Source organism: Microcaecilia unicolor, chromosome 12, assembly GCF_901765095.1.
Source record: "Microcaecilia unicolor chromosome 12, aMicUni1.1, whole genome shotgun sequence".
Taxonomy (NCBI): domain Eukaryota; kingdom Metazoa; phylum Chordata; class Amphibia; order Gymnophiona; family Siphonopidae; genus Microcaecilia; species Microcaecilia unicolor.
The window spans coordinates 81,185,644-81,212,956 of record NC_044042.1 but is presented as its reverse complement, the minus strand read 5'-3'; the positions used below and the strand labels follow the sequence as shown (position 1 = coordinate 81,212,956).

Here is a 27,313-nt window from a genome sequence, read left to right as displayed (position 1 = left end):
TTGCTGTTTTCTCAGCAACCGCTTGGAATTTCAATGTGAAATTTTACAACTTCATTTGTAGTTACTATCTATGTTTACCTGCTGAGTGTCTGCTGAGTGTAATGCTATCTTTAAACATGTAGACTTTTTAGCATGACCACCCAACAATTTTCACACATTCAAAAATGTTTGCCCTGTAGAACTACCATTATTTTGAAGGGAAAAAAAAACCCCTAGGGTACCAGCTTACTGTTAATGATGGACTTCTCGAGACGCTTGGGTCCGTTTCTTCATACGAAGACACAGACTACAAGCGGCTGGGCTATGGTTGGGCCCCAGGCACTGGATACACCAGGCGTGGGTATCGGTACCTGAGATAGTCCAGTTGCACTGCGTACAACGCTTGAAGCCGCTGGGTGTCTTTGATGACTTGGCAGGAAAAAGGCTATGGTTGGGCCCCAGGCACTGGATACACCAGGCGTGGGTATCGGTACCTGAGATAGTCCAGTTGCACTGCGTACAACGCTTGAAGCCGCTGGGTGTCTTTGATGACTTGGCAGGAAAAACGGCGATTGTGCCGTTGAAAAAAAAGGGGCACAAAGAAAGGAAAGAGCCCGGCCATGCGGCCTGAAAGTCGGCCACATCGAAAAAGAGAGAAAGAAAACTTACAAAAAGGGGCTAAATATAAGAAAATACGGGAAGAAGTTTTTTTTTTTTTTAAAGAATGGTGGAAAAAAAATAAAAGAAAGCTAACACGAACTAGTCATCAAGACTGTTTCCTGGGCCAAAAATGAAGAGCTGAACCGCTGTCTCACCGCTGCGGACAAGAAAAAAGTGAGGAAGCAAGCTCACGCGACAGATGGGAAGTCATCCGCGCATGCGCGGTGCGTGCGATTCGTGCACTAGAAGACTCTAGCAAAACTTCTTTATTTTGCTGGCAAAAAGCCGGTTCCTGGACCGACGCAGATGTCGACCCTTATGTGAGAACAAGCAGTCTGCTTGTCCTCGGAGAAAGACTTTTATACAAAGGACCAGTGGCCTCCAAAGTTGCTGGACCTAAACCCCTTGGACTACCATATCTGGGGAGCAGTGTTGGAGGCTTATCACAAGTTCCACCCAAAGCTGCAGAAATCACTGAATTCAAGGAAGCGCTGCAGATGATCTGGGACATCCTTCCAAAGGGACCAATTGACAAGGCTGTTAATACACTGAAGGCTTGTGTTAAAGCTGGGGGTGGACACTCCCCCCTCCCCCCCCCCCCCCCCCAATATTCAGCTAGCGATGGTCAGTGTTTTTTAAAATGTTTACTGTGGCTGGATAAATTAGCCCCCAATATTCAGTGCCAGCTTATGTCTAGGCACTGGCACTGAACATTGGGGGCTAAATGTGGGTGGGCTAGTTGCTGGAACTTATACAGGCCTGGCTGATATTTAGCCAGGGCCCACATAAGCGTTATGTGGCCCTGCTGAATATTGTTCCGGGAGTCACATCGTTTTTTTAAGGTTCCCCTGAGCCCTCACGCAACCCTGGACCCCCCCACCCAACCCTTTCAACTGTCCAGGTAGCCCCTCACCAGGCCTACCTGTATCCCTGGTGATCCAGCGGTGGTCATTAAGGCAGGAGTGTAGCCCCTTCGTTTCTGCCCCTTATGGTTTCCAATCTAGAATGGCTACTGTGATAGGTTGTGGCAGCCATTTTGGGATCGGTGTTGTGTTCCTACCCACAATGACCACTGCTGGATCACCAGGGATACAGGTAGACCCAGGATGAGGGGGGGGGGGGGGGGGGGGGAGGCTATCTGGAAGGTTGGGAGTTCCAGGGGCCTTCTTGTCTATGGGCTTGGGGAAGGAAGGCTGGGGCATTGTCGGGTGGGCAGAAGGGTCAGGAAACCTTTTTTAAAAAGTTGTCGGCACTCACATAATCCCAGGTTCCAGCCCAGCCCACTTTAGTTGAGTGGTCTGTGGGGATATTCAGCTACACACCCTGATTAAGTACTGCTGAATAACCCCACTTAGGGGGCGGGAAATTATTTAAATGGGCAGGAGAAGCTCCTGCCAACTTAAATTGCTTTGAATATTGGCCGTTTGAGTAATCACAGTGAATGCAGAATTCTGACACGTTGTTAATTATATCATTTGAATGATGTTATTTTACTGTGTTTTAGCCCAAACATATTAACTTGCAAAAATTGCTAGGTAGTAATACTACAATCTCGGTAAAATCAACATAGCTTAAGATAATTAAATGTTGTTTAATAGTAACACATAAGTATGCTAACTAAATAGAGTATATAAATTTTCTTCTTTTTAGGAGAGAAGAGACGTAATAGAGATGTTTAGAAACCTACATGGCATAGATGCACAGGAGGCAGGTCTCTTTCAATTGAAAGGAAGCTCTGGAATGAGAGGGTCATAGGATGAAGGTGAAAGGGGATAGACTCATGATCTGGAAATTGGAATGACAAGTGGGGTGACTAAATTTGCAGATGACACAAAACTATTCAAAGTTGTTAAAACACATGCATACTGTGAAACATTGCAGGAAGACTTTAGGAAATTGGAAGGCTAGGCATCCAAATGGCAGATGGAATTTAATGTAGACAAAGTGATGCACAGTGAGACAAATAGTCCAAATCAGTTACCTCATGCTAGGGTCCACTTAAAGATCTAGGTGCTATTGTAGACATTATGCTGAAATCTGCCCAGTTTGTGGTGGCAGCAGCAGCAGCAGCAGCAACCAAAAAATCAAACAATACTAGGAATTATTAGGAAAGGGATTGTAAATAACACCAAGAATACTATAATGCCTCTATCCCTCCAGGGTGCAACTTCACCTTAAGTAATGCCATACTGGGAAAAGACCAAAGGTCCATCGAGCCCAGCATTTTGTCCACGACAGCGGCCAATCCAGGCCAAGGGCACCTGGCGAGCTTCCCAAACGTACAAACATTCTATACATGTTATTCCTGGAATTGTGGATTTTTCCCAAGTCCATTTAGTAGTGGTTTATGGACTTGTCTTTTAGGAAACCGTCTAACCCCTTTTTAAACTCTGCTAAGCTAACCGTCTTCACCACGTTCTCTGGCAACGAATTCCAGAGTTTAATTATGCGTTGGGTGAAGAAAGTTTTTCTCCGATTTGTTTTAAATTTACTACACTGTAGTTTCATTGCATGCCCCCTAGTCCTAGTATTTTTGGAAAGCATGAACAGACGCTTCACATCCACCTGTTCCACTCCACTCAATATTTTATATACCTCTATCATTTCTCCCCTCAGCCGTCTCTTCTCCAAGCTGAAAAGCCCTAGCCGCCTTAGTCTTTCTTCACAGGGAAGTCGTCCCATCCCTGTTATCATTTTAGTCGCCCTTCGCTGCACCTTTTCCAATTCTACTATATCTTTCTTGAGATGTGGCGACCAGAATTGAAGACAGTACTCAAGGTGCGGTCGCACCATGGAGCGATACAACAGCATTATAACATCCTCACACCTGTTTTCCATACCTTTCCTAATAATACCCAACATTCTATTCGCTTTCCTAGCCGCAGCAGCACACTGAGCAGAAGGTTTCAGTGTATTATCGACCACGACGACGACACCCAGATCTTGGTCTGTAACTCCTAACGTGGAACCTTGCATGACGTAGCTATAATTCGGGTTCTTTTTTCCCCACATGCATCACCTTGCACTTGCTCACATTAAATGTCATCTGCCATTTAGCCGCCCAGTCTCCCAGTCTCGTAAGGTCCTTCTGTAATTTTTCACAATCCTGTTGTGAGTTAATGACTTTGAATAACTTTGTGTCATCAGCAAATTTAATTACCTCGCTAGTTACTCCCATCTCTAAATCATTTATAAATATGTTACAAAGCAGCAGTCCTAGCACAGACCCCTGAGGAACCCCACTAACTACCCTTCTCCATTGTGAATACTGCCCATTTAACCCCACTCTCTGTTTCCTCTCCTTCAACCAGTTTTTAATCCACAATAGGACATTTCCTCCTATCCATGACCCTCCAATTTCCTCTGTAGCCTTTCATGAGGTACCTTGTCAAACGCCTTTTGAAAATCCAGATTCACAATATCAGCCGGCTCCCCTTTGTCCACATGTTTGTTTACTCCTTCAAAGAATTGAGGTAAATTAGTCAGGCAAGATTTCCCCACACAAAAGCCATGTTGACTTGGTCTCAGTAATCCATGTCCTCGGATGTGCTCTGTAATTTTGTTTTTGATAATAGTGTCTACCATTTTCCCTGGCACCGACGTCAGACTCGCCAGTCTATAATTCCCGGATCTCTCCTGGAACCTTTTTAAAAAATCTGTGTTACATTAGCCACCCTCCAATCCTCCGGTACCACGCTTGATTTTAAGGATAAATTACATATCACTAACAGTAGCTCCGCAAGCTCATTTTTCAGTTCTATCAGTACTCTAGGATGAATACCATCTGGTCCAGGAGATTTGCTACTCTTCAGTTTGCTGTACTGCCCCATTACATCCTCCAGGTTTACCGTGAAGTCAGTAAGTTTCTCCGACTCGTCCGCTTGAAATACCATTTTCGACACCGGTATCCCACCCAAATCTTCCTCGGTGAAGACTGAAGCAAAGAATTCATTCAATCTCTCCGCTACGTTGTTATCTTCCTTCATCGCCCGTTTTACCCCTCAGTCATCCAGCCGCCCAACCGATTCTTTGCCGGCTTCCTGCTTTTAATATACCGAAATTTTTTTTCTATGTTTATGTTTTTCTAAATGCGTCATGTGTGGCAGTGCTTGTAAGGCCTTCACATTCTCGGTGACCCCTGCCTTGTTTTCAAGTACATCAATATGAGAGAGTAATGAAGCCATGGCCTGTTTCATCTCTGCACGTTCAAACTTAATGATTGTGGTGTGGTGTCTACTTTCATATCAGTTAACAATGATGTGGCTATTGAAACGTGTAAAACCGTATCTACCCCAGAAAACATTCCAGAATTTAGTGCAATCCACGGTACTTACCCATGCTGATTACTGCAACAGTATTTTCTTAGGCTGCAAAGCCTATCTCTTAAAAAAACTTCAGACCGCCCAAAATACAGCAGCAAGATTCGTCTTTGGCAGATTACGTTTTGAGAGTGCAACTCCTCTCCGTGCAAGACTGCACTGGCTCCCAGCCAAAGAACGTATCAATTTCAAAGCCCAGACTTTAATCCACAAGATAATACATGGAGAATCTCTGAACTATATGATAAATCTGGTCGACCTTCCAGTAAGAAACATGTCTGTATCTTCATGAAAATACCTCAACCTACACTACCCCAGCTGTAAAGGTCTCAAGTACAAAACTTATTATGGATCCAATTTCTCCTTCCTGGGCAGCCTTCTATAGAACGCTCTCCCTAGCCCTATCCGAGCAATCCATGATCACCTACCATTCAGAAAAGCACTAAGAACCCATCTATTCAAACAAGCCTACCCAAAAGACCCAGATTAATCTCATGAACCCATCTACCTTACATATACTGAAGAGAAAACTACATTGACCCAGAATCTATCTCCCACCTTACCCTCCTCTATCACCTGTCTCTACCTACCTACCCATCCTTCCTTTTATTGTCTTGCGTTCAGTGCTGGTTGCTGCATTTCAAAAAAGAAATAGTAAAATTAGAAAAGGTTCAAAGAGGAGTGACCAAAATGATAAAGGGGAATGGAATTTCTCTCATATGAGAAAAGGCTAAGCAGGTTAGTGCTCTTCAACTTGGAAGAGAGGCAGCTGAAGGGAGATATGATTGAGATCTACAAAATCCTGAGTGGTATAGAATGGGTTAAAGTGAAGCTTTTTTTTTTTTTAATTTCAGAAAGTACAAAGACTAGGGGACACTCAATGACGTTAACATGGAAATACTTTTAAAACAAATAGGAGGAAATATTTTTTCAGCAACTAGTTAAGATCTGGAACTTCGTTGCCAGAGGATCTGAGTTTAAAAAAGGATTGGATAACTTCCTGCAGGAACAGCCCATAGTCTGTTATGCAGTTGACATTGGGAGGCTAGTGCTTGCCCTGGGATTTCTAGCATGGAATTTGGGTTTCTGCCAGGTACTTGTGATCTGGCCACGGTTGGAAACAGGATGCTGGACTTGATGAACCATTAGTCTGACCCAGTATGGCTATTTGTATGTTCTTATGTAACTTGAGGAAATACTTCTTCACGGAAAGGATAGTGAATTCATACAGCCTCAAGAAGAAAAAAAAACAGATCTGAATTCAAGAAAACTTGGGACAATTGCATAGGCTTTCTAAAGGAATGGAAGAGATAGTAGATGGCATGGTTGGACAGACTGGATATGCCATATTGTCTTTATCTGCCTTTATTTGTCTATGTAAGCTCTCTTGTAACAAGAAAATATTTACTGTGTCTGAATATAACTTGCCTTGAGGTACTCATGGAAAAAAAAAAAAAAAGATGTGAACTAAATCCAAAATCCCTTCAGGACCTATCCATAGCCAAAGGATCCCAATCAAATTTGGAAGAAACCAGCAATCTGCAAACATAAAAGAGGCCTATGCCTGACTTGAAAATGATGGTGCCTGTTCTAGCACAATGAATATGAATTGAGGTACAAGAGATTATGATAACATGAGCAAGGACAGGCCTGGAGCCATAACGGGTGCAGGTAAAGGAAAATACTGTTTATTATAAGTATCGGATAGAGATCCTTTTCCATTCACGGAGGGGGAGGGAGAGAAAAAATAAACACAAAAATGTTCCTTAGATGTAACAAGGTTCTCCAGTGGCCATGGCATACATTACTATCTTTCAGCACGGCACTGCACTTGTCTCTGGCGTGGTTCCCCAGAGTTGCCAGTGTAATCTCTAGCAGTCACTTGGGTCAAAAATCCAAAGTTGCAAGTTCTAAGTTGAACTGGCCTACCTGACTGTAGCAGTCACAGTTAACATACAGGGGTGGAGATAAATGCAGGTGGACATCACTGCTGGTGTCTGGGCCTCCTTAAGCTAGCTGGGTCCTGAGCTGTAGTTCCTGAACCATGCCCTCTGGCTCCACGCTGCCCTGCCACTTTCCTTTTGTGCAGGACTATGCGTTTTAAGCTTATTCTGAAACTGTGAGTGCATATCAAGGATGTTTGATAACAGTAGACAGCATGCAGCATGATGGCACAAGGCTGCAGCCAGTCTCTACCCAAGGAGGTTATAATTCTCCCCACTGCTGCTGCCACCATCATCTTGGTATACCCAAAACAATGAAATTGATAGGGCAATGACTTCAGCCCACATAACGGGCCAGATAGGCTCATGCCGTCTCCTGTTATTAAACCTCCTTGGAGAGTATCCTTAAGGGAAAATGGCCGCATCCTATAGATTCCCTCACAGAAAGATGCTAACTTCTAAAGGAGGAGGGTATTTAAGCACAGGAGTAGGCTTGAAAATAGTGGTGAATAACCAGCTAGGGTTCAAATCCGCTGCTCTCACTGATTTTCTTTGCCATCTTGGGTAAGTTATTTTGCCCTCTGTTGGTTCAGGTCCAACTTAGATTGCAAATCTGCTTGGACAGGTATATAACTTGTGTATCAGCTGATTTGGAAAGGCAAGTAATTAAAGCTAAAAATGCAAATACAAAAATGGCTGTGGAGACCAATTTTAATGACACATGGTGGCCATACCGTAACAGAGGAAGTAAGTTGCAGCCCTCAAGACTAAGCTTTGGTTTCAAGTAGAGAAGACCTCCTGAATTGGAGGTCTTGCATATTTTTCTGTCCCAAGGAAAATATCCTAAGAGAATAGCTGCAGAGCTTCTCTAATATCACTTAAAACAAGCCAGAACTACACCCTAGTCTCATCCAGCTTTCCTCTGGAAGAAGAACAAGATAGGAATGGACTTCTCAAAAGCAAATATTGCATCTTCTGTAAAGCTGAACCCTAAGAGTCTACAAACTGCAGCCTAGGTATACTACATTGACTTTTTTTGCTGCAGTTGCTCGTTGCAGACACTATTGCTAAGATGTCTCCTTATGAAGCCTGACTCTCTCAATGACCAAGGTTGTAAGACAGAATGAACATAAGCATTGACATACTGGGACAGAGCAAAGGTCCATCAAGCCCAGTATCCTGTTTCAAACAGTGGCCAATTCAAGTTACAAGTACCTGTCATCCCAAAATTCCCCAAGTTCATCTTAATAATGACTTATAGACTTAGGAAATTATTCAAACCTTTTTTAAACACTGATAAGCTAACTGCTTTAACCACATTCTCTGGCAATGAATTCCAGACTTTAATTACACTTTCAGTGAAGAAATACTTTCTATAATTTGTTCTTAATCTACTACTTAGCTTTGCGTGCCCCTTACTCCTTGGACCTTTGGGAACAGTAAACAAGTGATTCACATCTACCTGTTCCAGATCACTCACTATTTTATAGACCTCTTCCATAGCTCCCTTCAGCCGTTTCTTCTCCAAGCTGAAGAACCCTAGCCTCTTTAGCCTTTCCTCCTAAGGAAGTTGTCCCATCCCCTTTATCATTTTCATTGCCCTTCCCTGTACTTTTTCTAAATTCTGCTATAACTTTACTTAGATGCAGTGACCAGAATTGCACACGATATTCAAGGAGCAGTCACGCCATGGAGCAATACAAAAGCATTATAATCTCAGTTTTGTTTTCCATTCCTTTCCTAATAATTACTAACATATTACTTCCTTTCTTAGCCACTGCTGAACACTTAGTAGAGGGTTTCAACTTATAATCAACAGTGACACCTAGAACGTTTCCTGGGTGGTGATTCCTAATGTGGAATTTGCATCATGTAGCTGTAGTTTGGATTCCTCTTTCCTAAATGCATTACTTTGCAGTTGCTCACATTAAATATAATCTGCATTTGGATGCCCAGTCTCCGAAGGTCCTCTTGCAGTTTTCTACAGTCCCTTTCTGATTTAATAAACTTTGTGTCATTGGCAAATTTCATTACCTCACTAGTTATTCACATCTCTAGATCATTTATAACTATGTTAAAAAGCAGTGGCCTAAGCACAGACCCCTGGGGCACCCCACTATCTACTTGTCTGTATTGACAATACTGCCTTTTTAACCAGTTTTTAATTGAAAATAGGACACTACCTACTCTCCTGTGATCCAGTTTCCTCAGGAGTCATTCATGAGGTACTTTATCAAATGCCTTTTGAAAATCCAGATACACAATATCAACCAGCTCATATTTATCCACCCCTTCAAAAAAAATGTAGTAGATGGGTGAGGCAAGATTTCCATTGATTAAATCCATGTTGTCTTTGTCTTATTAATCTATGCCTATGTATATGCTCAGTAATTTTGTTCTTTATAATAGTCTCTACCATTTTGCCTGGCACCAACATCAGGCTCACCTGTCTATAATTTTCCAAGAAAAAGGTTCGATCAGCATTTATTTAAACAGCAGAATAAGGCCCAGATATTCAGTACCAGGGCACGTCTGGACATTGGCACTGAATATCCAGGGCCATTCCAGCATGTGTTGGCTGACAGATCTTATGCTGCTCGCAGCTGGAGTTCGCATAGCAACCAGGACCTATATAAGAGGAAGCAGGTGCACTTACCTCCTTCAGGTCCCCACAGGCCTACCTTTTCTAGCCCTGGTGCTCTAAGAATGCTAAGGGCAGCAGCGATTCCCTCTTGCTTCTGTCCATCATGACTCTGGCCTCAAAATGGCCGTATGAACTGTCACTACAGGTTGCAGTAGCTATTTTGAGGTTGGAGTTGCAATGGACATCGCTCTTGCCCTTAGGACTCAGACCACCAGGGTTAGAAAATGTAGGTCTGGTAGGGGTTTACAGGGGTGGGGGCACACCAGCAATCCCTCTGGCCACTACCTAGAAATTAACTGGGCACCTGTCAACATTCAGACAAGTGCCCGGTTAGTTCTGTGGTTAAAGTTAGGACATCCATTTTGCTGTCCTAACTTTATTCGCCTGCTTAACTAGTTAACAGTCTGAACATTGCTGCTAAGCAGTGGAGTATCAGCTCTACCCACAGACTGCCCCGGCACTAATCAGACAGTATATTAAGTAGACAGTGCTGATATCCAGTTAAGTGCCACTGAATATTGGTGGCTAGGCAGGAGGCTCTCCAGCCCTGTTAACTCACATTTAAGATCGGGTTCTTATATTGTAAGCCCTCAAGGGACTAGCACATTACTTAATGTACTGAAATGTAGCCTTATGCTACGAATGAAAAGGTGTGAACAATATCCAAATAAATAAGAGACCCTGGAAAGAGTATGCAAGAATGATTTGGTGGTAATGGCAAATGAGAGGAAGCCCGTTCAATTCCTATGGGCTTCCTCTTATTTGCTGCATGGGAATTGTTAGCATGGCTATGTAAAAGAAACCCTTAGATTGTGATACCATGAGTACCGTAGAAAGGTGGTATATCAACTCCCTTATACCGTTGACACAGAGGGCTCAACTACAACAAAAAATTCATGAGATAGGCAATCTCACAATTAAGTCAATATAAATTGTTTTCATTCTATTGGAAATATTTAGCAAAACAAATTTTCAACCCTTTCCAAAATTTACTTCACAACAGAATGTAATAGGCATGGTATTTTCAAAGCACTTAGACTTACAAACTTACATAGTAATCTGTGGAACTTTGTAAGTCTAAGTGCTTTGAAAATTAGCCCTACAGTATTCTGTAACCCAGGAAAAACAGATCCTCAATTTCTTTCATGTCAATTTTTGTTGAACCAATGAAAATCACTGGCAGCTCAGACGTATATGAATGCAACATTCACTCTAATTTTAACTGTGAAAATCTATCTGTCTCACCATCTGAATAGACTGCGTACCTCCTGCCCTTCCTGAAGGAGGTGGGTTGCAAAAGACCTAACTTGGCTTCTGGCCAAGTCCTGACCCTCTGGATACCTGAAAAATCCAAAGTTCAAGCCCTTGAGAAGAGAAATTGGTTCTAGGTCAGTTCCATCTGGACAATTCCCACCCATAACCCAAAAAATACAAAACACACTAGGACAACTAATCTCCCTTCCTTTCCTCTTCCAGGACATTTGGGGGGTCAGTATCCCCCCCCCCCCCCCCAAACATTATCTTTTACACATCCCTTTCCCCTTCTGGACATTCACTTTGTGTTGGGGGGCAATGCCCTCTCCCTCCCCACACACACCCAAACCAAGTTTCAAGAAGGAGTGGCCTAGTGGTTAGGGTGGTGGACTCTGGCCCTGGGGAACTGGGCAAGTCACTTAACCCTCCATTGCCCCATGTAAGCCGCATTGAGCCTGCCATGAGTGGGAAAGTGCGGGGTACAAATGTAACAAACAAACAAAAAAAAAACTAATTCAGCCCTTCAAAATGACACACTGATTACAGTTTATGCCAGGACTTATGGGACCTGATACAAGCAAGAAGCTATGGTTGGTTAAAAAATAAATAAATAAAGCACTGCCAGGACTTAGGGGACCTGATAGAAACAAGCTACGGTTGGTTAAAGAAAAAGGCTAGTTGGAAATGACCGGGGGAGGGGGATGTCCTTGGTGGGAATTGTCCCCATTAAGTGGGAATTGGTGAGTGGGAGCTCACCTGCTACCAGGAAATTATAGCAAGGTTTCATCTTTTCAGCCCCTTTTAAACTAGCCCCAGGCAAGAAGCTCTCCAAATTTACTAAAGTCACAGGCTGAGCATTCTGGATTGCTGATGTCTCTCCTATAGGGTCCTTTGCCAACCTTGCCATGTCAGTATACCTTTATCAAAGCCCATAACAAACAAGAACTTCTCTTTCTAACTAAGAGGGCTTATGACCTCATGGCCAGCAAGACTAGGTGTAAGGCTACTGAATCCAAAGAGCAATAGGTTACACTAAAATAAGCACGATTTCCTTATCATCCATGCCAGACCACTCCGAATAAATGGGTTATATTTACCTATATAAGCAGATGGAGACACAGAAAATGTTAAAAAGCTCAGAGATGGGGGTCACGTGATGCTCTAAAGAGAGGAAGACGTGGTCCCGCGTCCTCCTAGGCCCCGACTCCAATAATCGCATTTAAACACTGGAAATAGAACGAAATAAATCGACAAACCTTGCTCAATAGCAGTGGGAAGCCCTATGGACAGATACCTGAGCTCGCCACAACCCACCATGGCGAGCAGAACCACGAAGAAAGATAAAGAAAAATCGAAGGCGCCAAGCGGCGTTGAGGAAGGCCAGAAGGCAAACAGTAGTGGTCCGTTCACGGAGGAGCAACTGCGGCAGCTAACGGAGGCAGTGAGTATCGCGCTGGACCAGAAATTGGACAAAATCTACTCCCAGGTGTCTAACTTGGAAGCGCAAGCAGCAGACACGGAGCAGAGACTGGGGGAGCTCGAGCGCCGGGTGTCGGAGGCGGAAGACGCAGCGGGCCCAGCAGCACAGAAAGCACACAATATGGCTGCCGCATTAGAAACTTTACAGGCAAAAGTGGATGACCTGGAAAATAGGTCACGCCTCGGAAATTTGCGGATAGTGGGGCTTCCCGAAACAGTGCCAGATAATGTACTCCCGACAGTCCTGGAGAAATGGCTGGCAGAGGAATTTGCACTCTCTGACCACGCGGGGAAACTATGCTTAGAGCGTGCACATCGTGTTGGCAGGAAACAAGAAGGGAAACAGGCTCCGCGAACAGTGATTGTAAAGGTGCACAATTATGTGCACAAGGATGAAATACTCCGTGGATCCTGACTTAAAAGGAATGAACTGCGATACGATGGGCATCAACTACGAATTTTCCAGGACTACTCGATGGCCCTACAAGAGAAACGCCGGCGGTTCACGCCACTATGCCAGCAGTTGCACGAGGCACAAGTGCCGTTTATGCTAATCTATCCTGCAATATTGAAGGTGAAGACAGAGGGACGCTGGAGACAATTTGCAGACATTAAGGAAGCACAAAAGCATGTGCAGGAACTGGTGCAATTGAGAAAGAACGCCGAACAGGCAGAAGATAAATGACAACAGCTGATAGAAAGGCCTACAGGAGGTACAATCACTAAGGGCATTTAGTGAGACCACACACAGGGAGCAGGCACAGAATTAACCAGTGTTAGATTTAATTAACATTTTCAGGGGAAGGGGAGAGCGGAGGATGCGGGGAACCCCAGCATCCCACAAGATAGTATGGGATATAGGGAATTGGGGGGAAAGGGGGGGAGGGGATGGATAGATGGGAGGGGAGGGGGAGGGGAGTAAAGGAAACGTGAGGTACATAAAGAGTGGTTGGATATGGAGACTAAAAGACATTATGGAGGGGAAAAAAGGGAACTGAACAGCAGAAGGAGTGGAGAAAAAAGGGGCTGGATTTAATGAGAGCAATATGGATCCCTGGGGGGAGGCTGGGCTCCCTAGGGGTAGAGATAAAGAACAAGCTGATCTACTTAATGGAGACAGTGGATAACGATTAAACAATCTGATGGAACTACACGAGTAATATCGTGGAATGTGTGTGGGATAACGTCCCCGGTTAAGAGAGCAAAGATTTTAAGTGCGCTTAAAAGACACAAAGCGGGAATAGCTTGCATTCAGGAGACCAGGTTGTCCGCAGTAGAACTTAAGAAATTGCAGAGAAATTGGGTGGGTGAGGTTTTTGGCTCTCCAGCAGTGGGCAGACGCGGGGGGTAGCAATATTGATACATAAGTCAGTGGTGGCAGAGGCCAAATTCCTTTTTGCAGATGACGAGGGGCGATACGTGGGGATCCGGCTGAACCTACAGGGGCAGGCATATCTTTTGGTAGCAGTGTACGCCCCACTGACGGGAGGGAAAAAAATTTTTGCGGACCTGTTTGCGCGGTGCCAGGGGCAGGGATCGGATCACATAATAGTGGCAGGTGATATGAACCAGGTACTGGACCCGGAGCTAGACAGAACGGGACACACGCAGGGGGGGGGAGTTCCGGGTTGGGGGTGCTCGAAACCTTCTGTGGTGGGTTGGGTTTGGTGGACCCTTGGAGATTAGTGCATGAAGAGGAGCGTGACTATACGTATACCTCGAGAGTGCATGGAACACAGTCCAGAATTGATTACATTTTGGTGGCGTCTGGGATGTTTGCTCGAATCGTGGGGGCGGAGGTTGGCCCAGAGGAGCTTTCAGACCACGCCATGATTTGGGTGGACATTGAATCCCAGCCGTACTACCGTGGGTTGGGTGGTTGGCGATTCCCTGCATATCTGTACACTTCCCCAGAGTTTGCAGAATTTTTAGCAAAAAAATGGGAGGAATACGCGAAACATAATGAACAACATATTAGAACCCCGGGCCTTTTCTGGTCCACCGCCAAGGCGGTGCTGCGTGGAGAAGTGATAGCCTATGTCTCCAAGAGGAATCGAACAATAGCGCAAAAAATAGTGGAACTAGAACGAAAGGTTAAGGTAGCTAGGAAGAAATACATTGAAACCCCTAATAGGGCTCTTTTGAACTCCTTGATCGCCATACGTGTGGAGCTGAATTGTTTGATACAAGACAGATATAACAAGGCAACGATTACACGCAAGTATAATCTTAGCCGCTATGGGGATAGGCCGGGCGGTATGTTGGCGCGGCTGATAAAAGGCTCCCGCAGACCACATGTTATTACACAGATACGGACCCTCTCGGGCGCCCTCACGTCAAATCCAGAACAGATAGCAGACACCTTCCACACGCATTTCACCAGGCTCTACACAGGAGAGGGTGAAGGGCAAGGGGTTCGGGATACAATTAGGGCATACTTGCAGCAATCGACCCTGCCTCAGTTGACAGAGGAACAAAGAGGTGTCTTAGACTCCCCTTTGGGAGCAAAGGAGGTGCTAAAGGCTATACAGACACTAAAGCTACATTCAGCCCCAGGCCCAGATGGCTTCTCGGGCGAATTTTACAAAATGCTTCGGACACAGGTAGTGGGGCCCCTAGTGAGCTTATATGAAGAAGTAACGGAAGAAGAGCAGTTTCCAAAATATGCTAATGAAGCGCTGATAAGCTTAATACCGAAACCCGGGCGAAACTTGGATGATCCGGCCACGTACAGACCCATTTCCTTAATAAACGTCGACATAAAGATCCTCTCGCGGGTCATGGCGGAGCGCCTGGCACAAGTAATGTCCTCCATAATTGGAGAGGAGCAAGTAGGCTTTGTGAGGGGCAGGCACTCTGTCATGAACGTGAGGAAGTTGATTGCCGCGATGACCGTGGCCCCGGAGAGGGCACCTAAAGGTTTAGTGATTAGCTTAGATGCAGAACGTGCCTTTGACAGGGTTGCGTGGCCTTTTATGCAAGAGACTCTGTGCTGGATTGGAGTAAGGGGCTGGTTCGCGGGAGCACTGGGGGCGCTTTACACAGACCCGAGAGCCAGATTGCGGGTAAATGGGGTCCGAACGGGTGAAATTGAGATAGGGAGAGGGACGAGGCAGGGTTGCCCACTGTCCCCCCCTGCTTTTTTTGCTAGTCCTGGAGCCACTTCTGTGCCATATTAGACGCAACCCCGAAATTAAAGGCATAACGGTGGGAGAGACAGTGCTAAAACTTTTGGCGTATGCGGACGACCTGTTATTGATGGTAAATGATCCGCAGACATCGGTAAGGTGTCTATTACAGGAGATAGAACATTATGGAGGCCTCTCGGGGTTTCAATTAAATCTGTCTAAGTCTCTGGCACTAGCGATGACAGAGGAGGCTGGACAGGAATGGATAGGTCCCTTTCCTTTTCGATGGGCTGCGGGTCGGCTGCAGTATCTGGGGGTGGAAGTGCCAGCACAACTATCTACACTTTATAAGATAAATGCGAGACCCTTGTTAGCAGAAACGAGGCGTCTACTGGGAATCTGGGGATCCTGCCCTCTTACTCTGGCGGGGCGTATAGCTATTTACAACATGTTGATAGTCCCTAAGTGGCTATATAAATTCCAAGTGTTGCCGCTGCATTTGCGGGGGAGGGAGGAGAAGGAGCTGAAAGTGACACTAAGACAGTTTCTATGGAACAACAAACGACCCAGACTCCCTTTAGAAGTATTGTATAAGCCCAAAACACATGGAGGAATGGGGCTGCTCAACATAAGATACCTCACTATTTCCTGTACAATGAGACATGTCAGGGACTGGCTGGCAGGTAGTCAACATTTCACAAACACATTATTAGAGGCCTCATTGGAACCTAGAACGCATCTGAGTTACCTATTGCACACCTCTAAGAAGAAGACAGGGGCCAGGTTTGTGCGCTCAGCGAGAGCGATGTGGAGATGGCTGTGCATGAGGCATGACTTCTCCGCAGCAGCAACGCCTTTTGTTTCCTTGAAATGGAATCCAGACTTCCCAGCGGGGACAACGGAAAAAGCCTTTGTGCGTTGGAGGCAAAAAGGAATTCATTATTTGTACCAGATATTGGATGAAGAGGGACAGCTCAAAACTTTGGAGGAGCTGACGAGAGAATATGATATTTCAGCCAATGACTTTTATGCGCATGCACAAGTACAACACTATGCTCATTCATTGGGAGCGTTTAATTTAAGTGAAGACGTACAGGACATACTTGCTACAGCACTAACATTGGGATCCCAAAATATAGTGCCTTTGCGCTTCCATCATAGAAATCTCCTGGACACTACGGAGGACATTGACTATACCAAAATAGCGGAAAGCTGGTCGCAGGACCTTGAGACTGAAATTACTGTGGAAATGATTCAGAACTTTTTACTGGCTATCCTGCGTAAATCCATCTTTATACGATAGTGGGAGCAGCAATACAAGTTCCTCCTGAGAGCTTACATAGCGCCGGTCAGAGCACTGAGAGCAGGATTCGGCACAGGGATGTGGCCCCAAGTGTGGAGAGGCGCAAGTGACCTTGGGCCACATGTTCTGGCTGTGCCCAGAGATTCAACAGTTTTGGATACAAATAATGGCAGAATCTGGACAATACTGGAGACGGAGAATAACGACGAACGCTCTGGTGTTGTTTGACATTTTTAATGTAGGGCAACCTGTGCCATCGGGACTTATTGGATTTCTGCAGAGAGCGACCCTGGTGGGGAAAAAAGTGATCCTGCTTAAATGGAGAGATGAGCAGGCTCCGACCAGAGACATGTGGAGGTCTAAGATGACCGAATTATTGCATCTGGAGCTTTGTGGCACGGTTCCCCTAACTGACCAGAAGAAGGACTCAGGTACTTTCACAAAGATCTGGGGAAAATATTGGAACACACTCCATCCTACGTCTAAGTGTCAAATTCTTCATAAGTTGAAAGGCTGGCAAAAGACTAAAGCTGTACCCTCTATGGACTAAGCTAAGAGGTCGTCTGTATCAACCACATTTTCTTTGGAAGGACTGGAAAGGGGGGGGGGGGGGGGGGAGGGGTTTGTTTATAGCAGAATGATAGGTCAAGACTGGTGGAGAGCTATAAGACTCCAAGCTCTCCAGGTTTAAGTCTGACAGTTGTATTTACTGCAGCTACTAAATTCGATTGTTCTGTAATACGATAAATGTTTGTTTGAAGTGTAACACAATAGATGCTATAGAAGGGAGGGGAGGGGAATGTTAAAATGGAGATGAAGAACTTGTTATTTCTCTTACACTCTCCTTGGTTTTTGTTCATTAGTGGAATGTGTCGAGAGTGTTGACTACCTGTTGTTTTCTTTGGTACTTCATCAATAAAAATTATTGAAATATAAAAAAGCTCAGAGATACCTTATAGGGGGGCTGGTGCTCAGTGGTGTGGCTAGGACTTGGGCCTCCAGCAGAAAAATTGAGATAGGCCCCCTGTAACACTATTGCTCCCAAGATAGTAGGCATCAGATGGAGGATGCACATTTCACAAAGCTGACGTATTACAATTAATAAAAATAGTGTCTGCCTGTGTTGTCTGAGCATTTCTTTGGTCCTAGTGTCTATTGTGCTTTTCTCACTTTTTTCTTAACACTTTCCAGGGTCTGCTGACCTTTTGACACTTCTTTATGTCCAACATTCATCTTTTCTGAGTGTCCCTATCCGTCTTGTCCAGTGTCTCCAGTGTTCCTATTCTTCTGTCCAGCATCCCTATCCCTCGCCTTGTATCCAGTATTGCCCTTCTGTGTCCCTGTCCCCTACATAGCCAGCATCTTTTGTGTCATTGTCCCTCCCCATGTCCAGCTTCTCTCTTCTTCCTGCACACTCCACCCTCCCTGGTCTGGCATCTCTTTCCCCCTCCCTCTGTTCAGTTTCTCTCACCAGCCCACTCTTATTCCTCACCTTTGCTCCAGGTCTCTCTCTCTCTCTCTCTCTTCCCTCTGCCTCCCCTCCACCCAGGACCAGCCTATCTCCTTTTTCTGTCTCCACTATCCCGCCCCCACCCCCACCCTGATTCTTCCACATTCTGCAGAGGGTTGCAGCAGAGAGCACTAAAAGCTGCCTCTGTAGCTGGCAAAGCCTGTCCTCTGCCACTCTGATGCAGTTTCCTGTGCGTTGGATGCAGCAACGGAAAGGCAGCTTTCATCATTTTTCCTGCCATGACCCGCTGCAGCATGTGGAGGACTGTGGGGAGGAGGGTAGAAGATGGAGCAATACCGTTTCTGGGCATGGGGAGGGAAGGTGCAAGAGTAGCTATGCCCTTGCTAATGTTGCCTTTAGCTCAGTATTTCTCTGTATCCAACAGATAGTGCATATGTCTGCACTGGTGCAGAATTTAGGATTTAAAAAAACTCCCTGGAGCAAATATTTTACCTGATAGACCAGAGGCCTTGTCTGAGAACTTCCAGGTGAAAGTCTTCTGTAGTGGATCTCCATTGGCCCTGAGCTACACAGTCCTGGATGAGATCCCAGCAGAGATAGTCTGAGAGCCATAAGGAACAAGATGTTCTGTGCCTCCATATGGACAAAACCCATACAGCGATTCGTTTGGTAGGTCCAGTTATAAGGTAAAACTAAATTTGTACACAGTGGCTTCACAAAAGATGGAAAAATTTGGCACATGCTAGACATTGTGGGAATCCTGCAAATCCAACTAGCCAGGTGCACTTTCAGGATAGTGGTAGGACCACACTTGGGAAGAACATAAAATAAGAATTTTGCCTTTCCTCAGAGTTTGTTTTATTAAATTTTCCTCTAGTCTAGCTCAGCCAACTTGGAGGTAATTGTAGTGGTCTTTATCACAATGTATCCAGGATTTATGAAAGCTTGGCCTGATTATATACTATGTTAGTATTTTTCAGTTAAGATGTTTTGGAAATTTTCTCAACTGGAAACGAGAGGGGGAATAGTAGAGGTTTGGCAGGTGATAAGGAGAGAAAATTTGGCAAGATGAGTGATTATGCTGAAATAAAAAGACCAGTACAAAGAGTATATATTGTAACATCTATTCTCCGAGGACAAGCAGGCTGCTTGTTCTCACGACTGGATTGACGCCAACGGCAGCCCCTCAAACCGGAAGAAAATCTTGCGGGAGGTCCCGCACGCAGGGCGCGCCCACCATGCATGTGCGGCCGTCTTCCCGTCCGTGCGCAAGCGCTCCCACTCAGTTTTTTTGATTTCCGTGCTGGAGAGAGACGCGTTTTCGTCCCTCTCCGTGTCAGCCCCAGAAAACAGTTTTGCGGCCTAGTCCACCCCTTTTTTCCTTAAAAAAAAAAAAAATCCCTTTCGTTGAGTTTTCTGTGTTGTTTCGCTTCGTTGGCCGCGCGTACGATTTCTTTATTTTCGTGGTGTTACTTTTTACCATCACCATCGACGGTTTTGACTTCGCCGACGCGATTTTTCCGTTGATGTCCTCGAAGGTCCCGAGCGGATTCAAGAAGTGTGGTCGGTGCGGCCGGCAGATCTCGCAGACCGATCCTCACGCTTGGTGTCTCCAGTGCCTCAGTCCGGAGCATAATTCCAAGGCGTGCACCTTGTGTCTCGGCTTGAAAAAGTGGATGCAGGTGGCGAGGCAAGTTCTTCAGGACCGTCTTTTTGGAACTTGCGCCGGCCCTTCAACGTCGACGGCTGGGACTTCAGTATTGGTACCGATGTCGACGTCTTCGACGCCGACTATGGCACCAACCCCAGGAGTACAGGTTCCCTTGGCCCAACGACCTGCCGGCGACGGCGGCAGTGAGCGACCGAGTGGGCAGTCCGCCTCGGCTGCTCCCGCTGCCCAGGGCCATCGGGACCGAACCCTGTCGGATCCGACCCCCAGAGAACGCGGAGACTCCACCTCCTCCTCGTCCATGCCACGGAGCGCCGATGACAGGCATCGGAAGAAAGCTGCGAAGAAGCACCGTCATCGGTCGCCCATGGCACGGGCAGCTCAGGAACGTCGAGAGACAATGCAATCCCTAGGAAGCGCCCACACCAAGAGGAGCGCTCCCCCTCTATAGAAAAGGTGTTGATGCGCAGGTCGTCGGGTACCCCGGTACCGTCTCCTGGACCCGGGCAGCTTCGAGCACCGACACCCGCACCGGCCCCCCAGCCTCTCCCGACAGCGGGCCTAGACGAGTGCCTCTGAGCCACTCCCCCAGGTATCCTGGAGAGGCTGATGCGCCAGGCTTTACCGGCACCGGGGGGTGCTTGCGCCCGCGGTGCCGTTGATGGAAGCGCCGGCTGGCTCTGGCCCCGTGATGCAGTCGTCAACACGGGTACCGCTTGCGGCGCCGGTCTCGACCGCCACTCAGGTGGAATCCCCGGCGACGTCAATGGAGGGAGCTTCGTCCCCGCTGGCGCGGGAGTCCACCTCTCAGTACCATCATCGAGGACGTGGTTCCTCGGTGTCGAGACGGGCCCGATTGCGATCTGAGCTCAAGGAGCTCATGTCCGACACCGAGGAGGAGGCCTCATGGGGGGGAGGAGGAGGATACCAGATATTTCTCCTCCGAGGAGTCTGCGGGTCTTCCCTCTGACCCCACGCCTTCACCGGAGAGGAAGCTCTCGCCTCCAGAGAGCCTCTCCTTTGCCTCTTATGTCCGGGACATGTCTATTAGCATTCCCTTCCCAGTGGTTACCGTGGATGAGCCGAGGGCTGAGATGCTCGAAGTCGACTATCCATCACCACCTAGAGTGTCTTCCACGGTACCGTTGCACAATGTCCTCAAGGAGACACTGCTTCGGAACTGGTTGAAGCCCTTAACTAATCCCACCATCCCTAAGAAAGCGGAGTCCCGATACAGAGTTCACACAGACCCAGAGTTGATGCGGACTCAGCTGCCACATGACTCAGCGGTCATGGACTCTGCTCTCAAAAGGGCAAGGAGTTTAAGGGATACTGCCTCGGCGCCCCCAGGGTGGGAGTCTCGCACTCTGGACTCGTTTGGGAGGAAGGCCTACTATTCTTCCATGCTCGTGACCAGAATCCAGTCATACCAGCTCTACACGAGCATCCACATGCGGAACAATGTGCGGCAACTGGCGGACCTGGTTGACAAGCTCCCGCCAGAGCAGTCCAGGCCTTTTCAGGAGGTGGTCAGGCAGCTGAAGGCATGCAGAAAATTCCTGGCCAGGAGTATTTATGACACCTGTGATGTGGCATCCAGAGCCGTGGCCCAGAGTATAGTGATGCGTAGACTCTCATGGCTGTGTGCCTCTGACCTGGATAGCCAGACCCAACAACGGCTAGTGGATGTCCCTTGCCGGGGGGATAACATTTTCGGCGAGAAGGTCGAGCAGTTGGTGGACCAACTGCACCAGCGGGAAACCGCTCTCGACAAGCTCTCCCACTGGGTGCCTCCAGCATCCACCTCCACAGGTGGACGTTTTTCCCGGGCCCGGCAGGCTGCACCCTATGCTTACAGCAAGCGTAGGTACAACCAGCCGGCCCGAAGGCCTCCTCAGGCACAGGGACAGTTCCAGCACGCTCGTTCCTCACAACAGCATGTGCCTAAGCAGCCCCCTGCAGCTCCACAGCAAAAGCAGGGGATGGGCTTTTGACTGGATCCATGGGAACATAGCCGCCATCAAAGTAGCCTTGCCAGACAGCCTGCTGGTCGGGGGGAGGTTGACAGTTTTTCACCAAAGGTGGCCTCTCATAACCTCTGACCAGTGGGTTCTCCAAATAGTGCAGTGCGGATACACCCTGAATTTGATCTACACCCCACCAAATTGCCCACCGGGAGCTCAATCCTTCAGCTCCCACCACAGGCAGGTATTTGCAGAGGAACTTTCCGCCCTTCTCAGCGCCAATGCGGTCGAGCCCGTGCCACCAGGGCAGGGATTCTATTCCAGGTACTTCCTTGTGGAAAAGAAAACAGGGGGGATGCACCCCATCCTAGAACTGAGAGGCCTGAACAAATATCTAGTACGAGAAAAGTTCAGGATACTTGCCTTGGGCACCCTTCTCCCCATGATTCAGAAAGATTGGCTATGTTCCGTGGATTTAAAGGATGCTTATACTCACATCCTGATACTGCCAGCTTACAGACAGTATCTGCGATTTCGCCTGGGGACACGTCACTTCCAGTATTGTGTGCTGCCCTTTGGGCTCGCCTCTGCACCACAGGTATTCATGAATTTTCGTGGTGGTTGCGGCATACCTTCGCAAGCTGGGGGTGCATTTGTTCCCGTATCTCAACGATTGGCTGGTGAAGAGCACCTCAGAGGCGGGAGCGCTTCGGTCCATGCAGTGCACTATTCAACTACTGGATCTACTGGGGTTTGTAATAAATTACCCAAAGTCCCATCTCCAGCCAATCTCTCAAATTCATAGAAGCTCTGCTGAATTCACAGACAGCTCATGCCTACCTTCCCGAGGCGAGGGCTCAGAACCTTCTGTCCCTCACCTCCCAGGCCAGAACGTCCCAGCAGATCACAGCTCGGCAGATGTTGAGACTTCTGGGCCATATGGCCTCTACAGTCCATGTGACTCCCATGGCTCGTCTTCATATGAGGCCGGTTCAATGGACCCTAGCTTCCCAGTGGTGCCAAGCCACGGGGAACCTAGAAGATGCTATCCGCCTGCCCACCAGTTGTTGCAATTCGCTGCGCTGGTGGACCATTCGGACCAATTTGACCTTGGGACGCCCGTTCCAAATTCCTCAGCCGCAAAAAGTGCTGATGACAGATGTATCGCTCCTGGGGTGGGGAGCTCATGTCGATGGGCTCCACACCCAAGGGGTGTAGTCCCTCCAGGAAGCAGGTCTTCAGATCAATCTCCTGGAGCTCCGAGCGGTCTGGAACGCGCTGAAGGCCTTCAGGGATCGGCTGTCCTTCCAAATTATCCAAATTCGGACAATCAGGTTGCAATGTACTACATCAACAAGCAGGGGGGCACCGGATCTCGCCCCCTGTGTCAGGAAGCCGTCAGGATGTGGTGCTGGGCAGGCCAGCAAGGCATGCTTCTCCAAGCCACGTACCTGGCACGCGTAAACAATAGTCTGGCCGACAGCCTGAGCAGACTCATGCAAACGCACGAGTGGTTGCTCTATTCCAGGGTGGTACGCAAGCTCTTCCGAGAGTGGGGCACTCCCTCGGTGGATCTTTTCGCCTCCCAGACCAATCACAAGCTGCCTCAGTTCTGTTCCAGACTTCAGGCACACGGCAGACTAGCGTCGGATGCCTTTCTCCTCCATTGGGGGAAGGGCCTCCTGTATGTGTATCCTCCCATACCTTTGGTGGGGAAGACCTTACTGAAGCTCAAGCAAGACTGCGGCACCATGATTCTGATCGCGCCCTTTTGGCCCCATCAGATCTGGTTCCCATTTCTTCTGGAGTTTTCCTCCGAAGAACCGTAGAGATTGGAGTGTTTTCCAACCCTCATTTCGCAGAACGACAGAGCACTTCTGCACCCCAACCTTCAGTCTCTGGCTCTCACGGCCTGGATGTTGAGGGCGTAGATTTTGCTTCATTGGGTCTGTCTGAGTGGGTCTCCCGTGTCTTGCTTGCCTCTAGGAAGGATTCCACTAAGAAGAGTTACTTTTTTAAGTGGAGGAGGTTTGTCGTTTGGTGTGAGAGCAAGGCCCTAGAACCTCGTTCTTGTCCTGCGCAGACCCTGCTTGAGTACCGTCTACACTTGTCAGATTCGGGTCTCAAGACCAACTCAGTAAGAAATCACCTTAGTGCAATTAGTGCCTACCATCATCGTGTAGAGGGAAAAGCCATCTCTGGAGAGCCTTTAGTCATTCGATTCATGAGAGGTTTGCTTCAAAGCCCCCTGTCAAGCCTCCTACAGTGTCATGGGATCTCAACGTCGTCCTCACCCAGCTGATGAAACCTCCTTTTGAGCCTCTGAACTCCTGCCATCTGAAGTACTTGACCTGGAAGGTCATTTTCTTGGTGGCAGTCACTTCAGCTCGTAGAGTCAGTGAGCTTCAAGCCCTGGTAGCTCATGCTCCTTATACTAAATTTCATCATAACAGAGTAGTCCTCCGCACTCACCCTAAGTTCCTGCCAAAGGTGGTGTCGGAGTTACATCTTAACCAGTCAATTGTCTTGCCAACATTCATTCCCAGTCCTCATACCCACCCTGCTGAACGTCAGTTGTACACATTGGACTAAAAGAGAGCATTGGCCTTCTACCTGGAGCGGACACAGCCCCACAGACAGTCCGCCCAATTGTTTGTTTCTTTCGACCCCAATAGGAAGGGGGTCGCTGTCGGGAAACACACCATTTCCAATTGGCTAGCAGATTGCATTTCCTTCACTTACACGCAGGCTGGGCTGACTCTTGAGGGTCATGTCACGGCTCATAGTGCTTGAGCCATGGCAGCATCAGTGGCCCACTTGAAGTCAGCCACTATTGAAGAGATTTGCAAGGCTGCGACGTGGTCATCTGTCCACACATTCACATCACATTACTGCCTCCAGCAGGATACCCGACACGACAGTCGGTTCGGGCAGTCGGTGCTGCAGAAGCTGTTTGGGGTTTGAATCCAACTCCCCCCTACTGGGCCCGGTTTTATTCTGTTCAGGCTGCATTCTCAGTTAGTTGTTCTTCGTAGGTCAATTTCTGTTATGTTCTCACCGTTGCGAGGCCCAATTGACCCTGTTTGTTGTTTTGAGTGAGCCTGGGGGCTAGGGATACCCCAATCATGAGAACAAGCAGCCTGCTTGTCCTCGGAGAAAGCGAATTATACATACCTGTAGCAGGTGTTCTCCGAGGACAGCAGGCTGATTTTCTCACCTACCCTCCCTCCCCCCTTTGCATTTTTTCCTCATTTCTTTGCTTGTCATTTAACTGAGCAGGAGCGGCCGCGCACGGGCGGGAAGACGGCCGCGCATGCGCGGTGGGAGTGCCCCGCGTGCGGGACCTCCCGCGAGATTTTCTTACGGTTTGAGGGGCTGCCGTGGACGTCAACCCAGTCGTGAGAACCATCAGCATGCTGTTCTCGGAGAACACTTGCTACAGGTATGTATCATTCGCTAACTAGGAAAACAATAGAACATGAACTTAACAGTGGTAATGCAAAATCCCTGCTAAAAAAAAAATTCTCTTTATTTTTAACACAGATGTCTTTGCCCTTGCTTCTGCAATTAAAGAAATGGCTGTGGCTACAAGGAAAGCACGCACAGCACTTTGGTGTGCTCTTCAGATGACCTTGCCAAAAAGTGCTCTTACTGCTGCTGGACCAGTAGATATGGAGAAGACTTTGCAGGAAATTGTGAATGCTGAAGATAAAGTCTATGAAAACATGAGCAATAGTACCGTCAATAGTCAGAGAAGTGAAGTAATCAAAAATTAATGTCATCAGAAAGAATAATGCACAATTATACAGCACTATCAGGCTAGATGAAATATATATATCTATATATATTCTTTTCAATTTTAATGTTCATTTTTCCTTCCAAATTGGTAGTTTAGTACTTTTTTTTTTTTTTTTTTTTAATGAAGCAATGGGTACTTCTCTGACTAATCTGTAATTTCTTAGCATATTTGCATGAAGTTTTTTCTCTTCTCACACCAAATTTTGAGTTGTCAAGATAACAGGTTAGTAAAGATAATTTGATTCTTCTGGATTAACCAAAGTGTTACCAAAAGGGACACAGTCAGGGTTGCTAAAATGGCATGGCAAACATTTGTTGCAAATTATAGCAACACATTCCTGTTTTTGAATGTATTTGTCTACAGTAGCATAGAGGGACAAGTAGTAAAACAGAACTCAAGTAGAGGCATCAAATAATAAAATTGCAATATTTCTCTAAGAACAAGCAAAATGTTTTTCGACTTTCATCTTCTGCTGTTGCGCAACAGAGATGCAAATTAAGGTAACATCATTGGCCCATCCGGCTGAGCTGTAATAACACAAAATATGAATAAATGCCAACAAGTTTGAATGCTTTCAAATTTGCATATAGAACTGTGCTGAGGTGCAAAGCATCACTAAGTATCAAAGTTATTTTACTAAAGATACTTTCCCAAAATACCAACTCTGACTGTGACTCTGAACCGATTCTACAGTGTAGGTGTTAATCTAAGGGATCTATATTTCCTCAATATTTCCAAATAATGAATCAAAATGACATATAAGCAGTCTGCTGGGCTGCTGTCTAGCTACATAAAGAGCAGTTTTGATTGTGATGTAAAGAACTTTAGGTATAAATTCAATACATATTCCAAGAAAGTACCCAGAACATATGGGAAAAATTCATAACTTTTCAGTATTCATGTAAAAAAGCAATTATTTAAAATTTGCCATATTTATGAATTTGAAATCCTAGAACCTAACTATATGGAGGAAAGTACATCAGTTTTTCTCAAATTAGTGATACAAATGACTTTGAAAACCATGCTAGTTTCTGAATAAACCTGTTTAAAATCATTTCTGTTAAGAGATTTTCTTTGAATTGTAGGTCTTATTCATACATTTTACCAATTTTAAAGTATTTAAATTGAATCAAAATACATTACAATTTACTGAATATTTTAGAAAAAAAACTTGTGTTCCTACAAAGGTGCTTAAATAATGACTTCTCAGAAGTATATTGTTATCGTACCCTTGGTTTGCTTTAAAGGGTATCAGTTCTAATATATGATTTTTAAAAAGTTGCTCTTTAGCTTGTTTGGTTTAAATCTGTTAGTGTATATTTTGTGCCGTTATCTTTATTGGTTATCCTCTCCTATTTTATTTTTCAAAGAAAGCTGTAGCCTGTATGGGCGCAATGTTTCAGAAGTATACACAGCAAGCAATACCCACCCAGTACAAAACTTTATTTTGATATATTTGAAGCCACTCACATGAACTGTAGGTGTAGAGTCAAATTATCTCAGACTAGTTTGATCCAATAGATCCATGTTGATTAGTGTAACACAGATGACATTACAATTCATGAATCAAATCAGATCCCATTTCATGTGGGCTAATTTGTGGCGCCTTGTGGAGACGAATTTCAGTAAACCTAATAGTGTCAAACATGGCTTGAACTAGTTTAACTGATAAAGGGTGGCCATTACTACCTGCTATGTGCA

General features: G+C 46.4%; 1 protein-coding gene across 1 annotated transcript in view; it reads left to right on the top strand.

Annotated features, from left to right (window-relative positions):
- The window catches only part of MEIOC (meiosis specific with coiled-coil domain), a 340,208-nt gene extending 314,581 nt beyond the window's left edge, over nucleotides 1-25,627 (top strand). Inside the window, 1 exon segment of the mRNA XM_030221652.1 lies at nucleotides 25,357-25,627. Within this exon segment, the coding sequence (XP_030077512.1) occupies nucleotides 25,357-25,589 (233 nt within the window). The 3' untranslated portion in view covers nucleotides 25,590-25,627.
- Nucleotides 25,628-27,313: the final 1,686 nt, after the last annotated feature.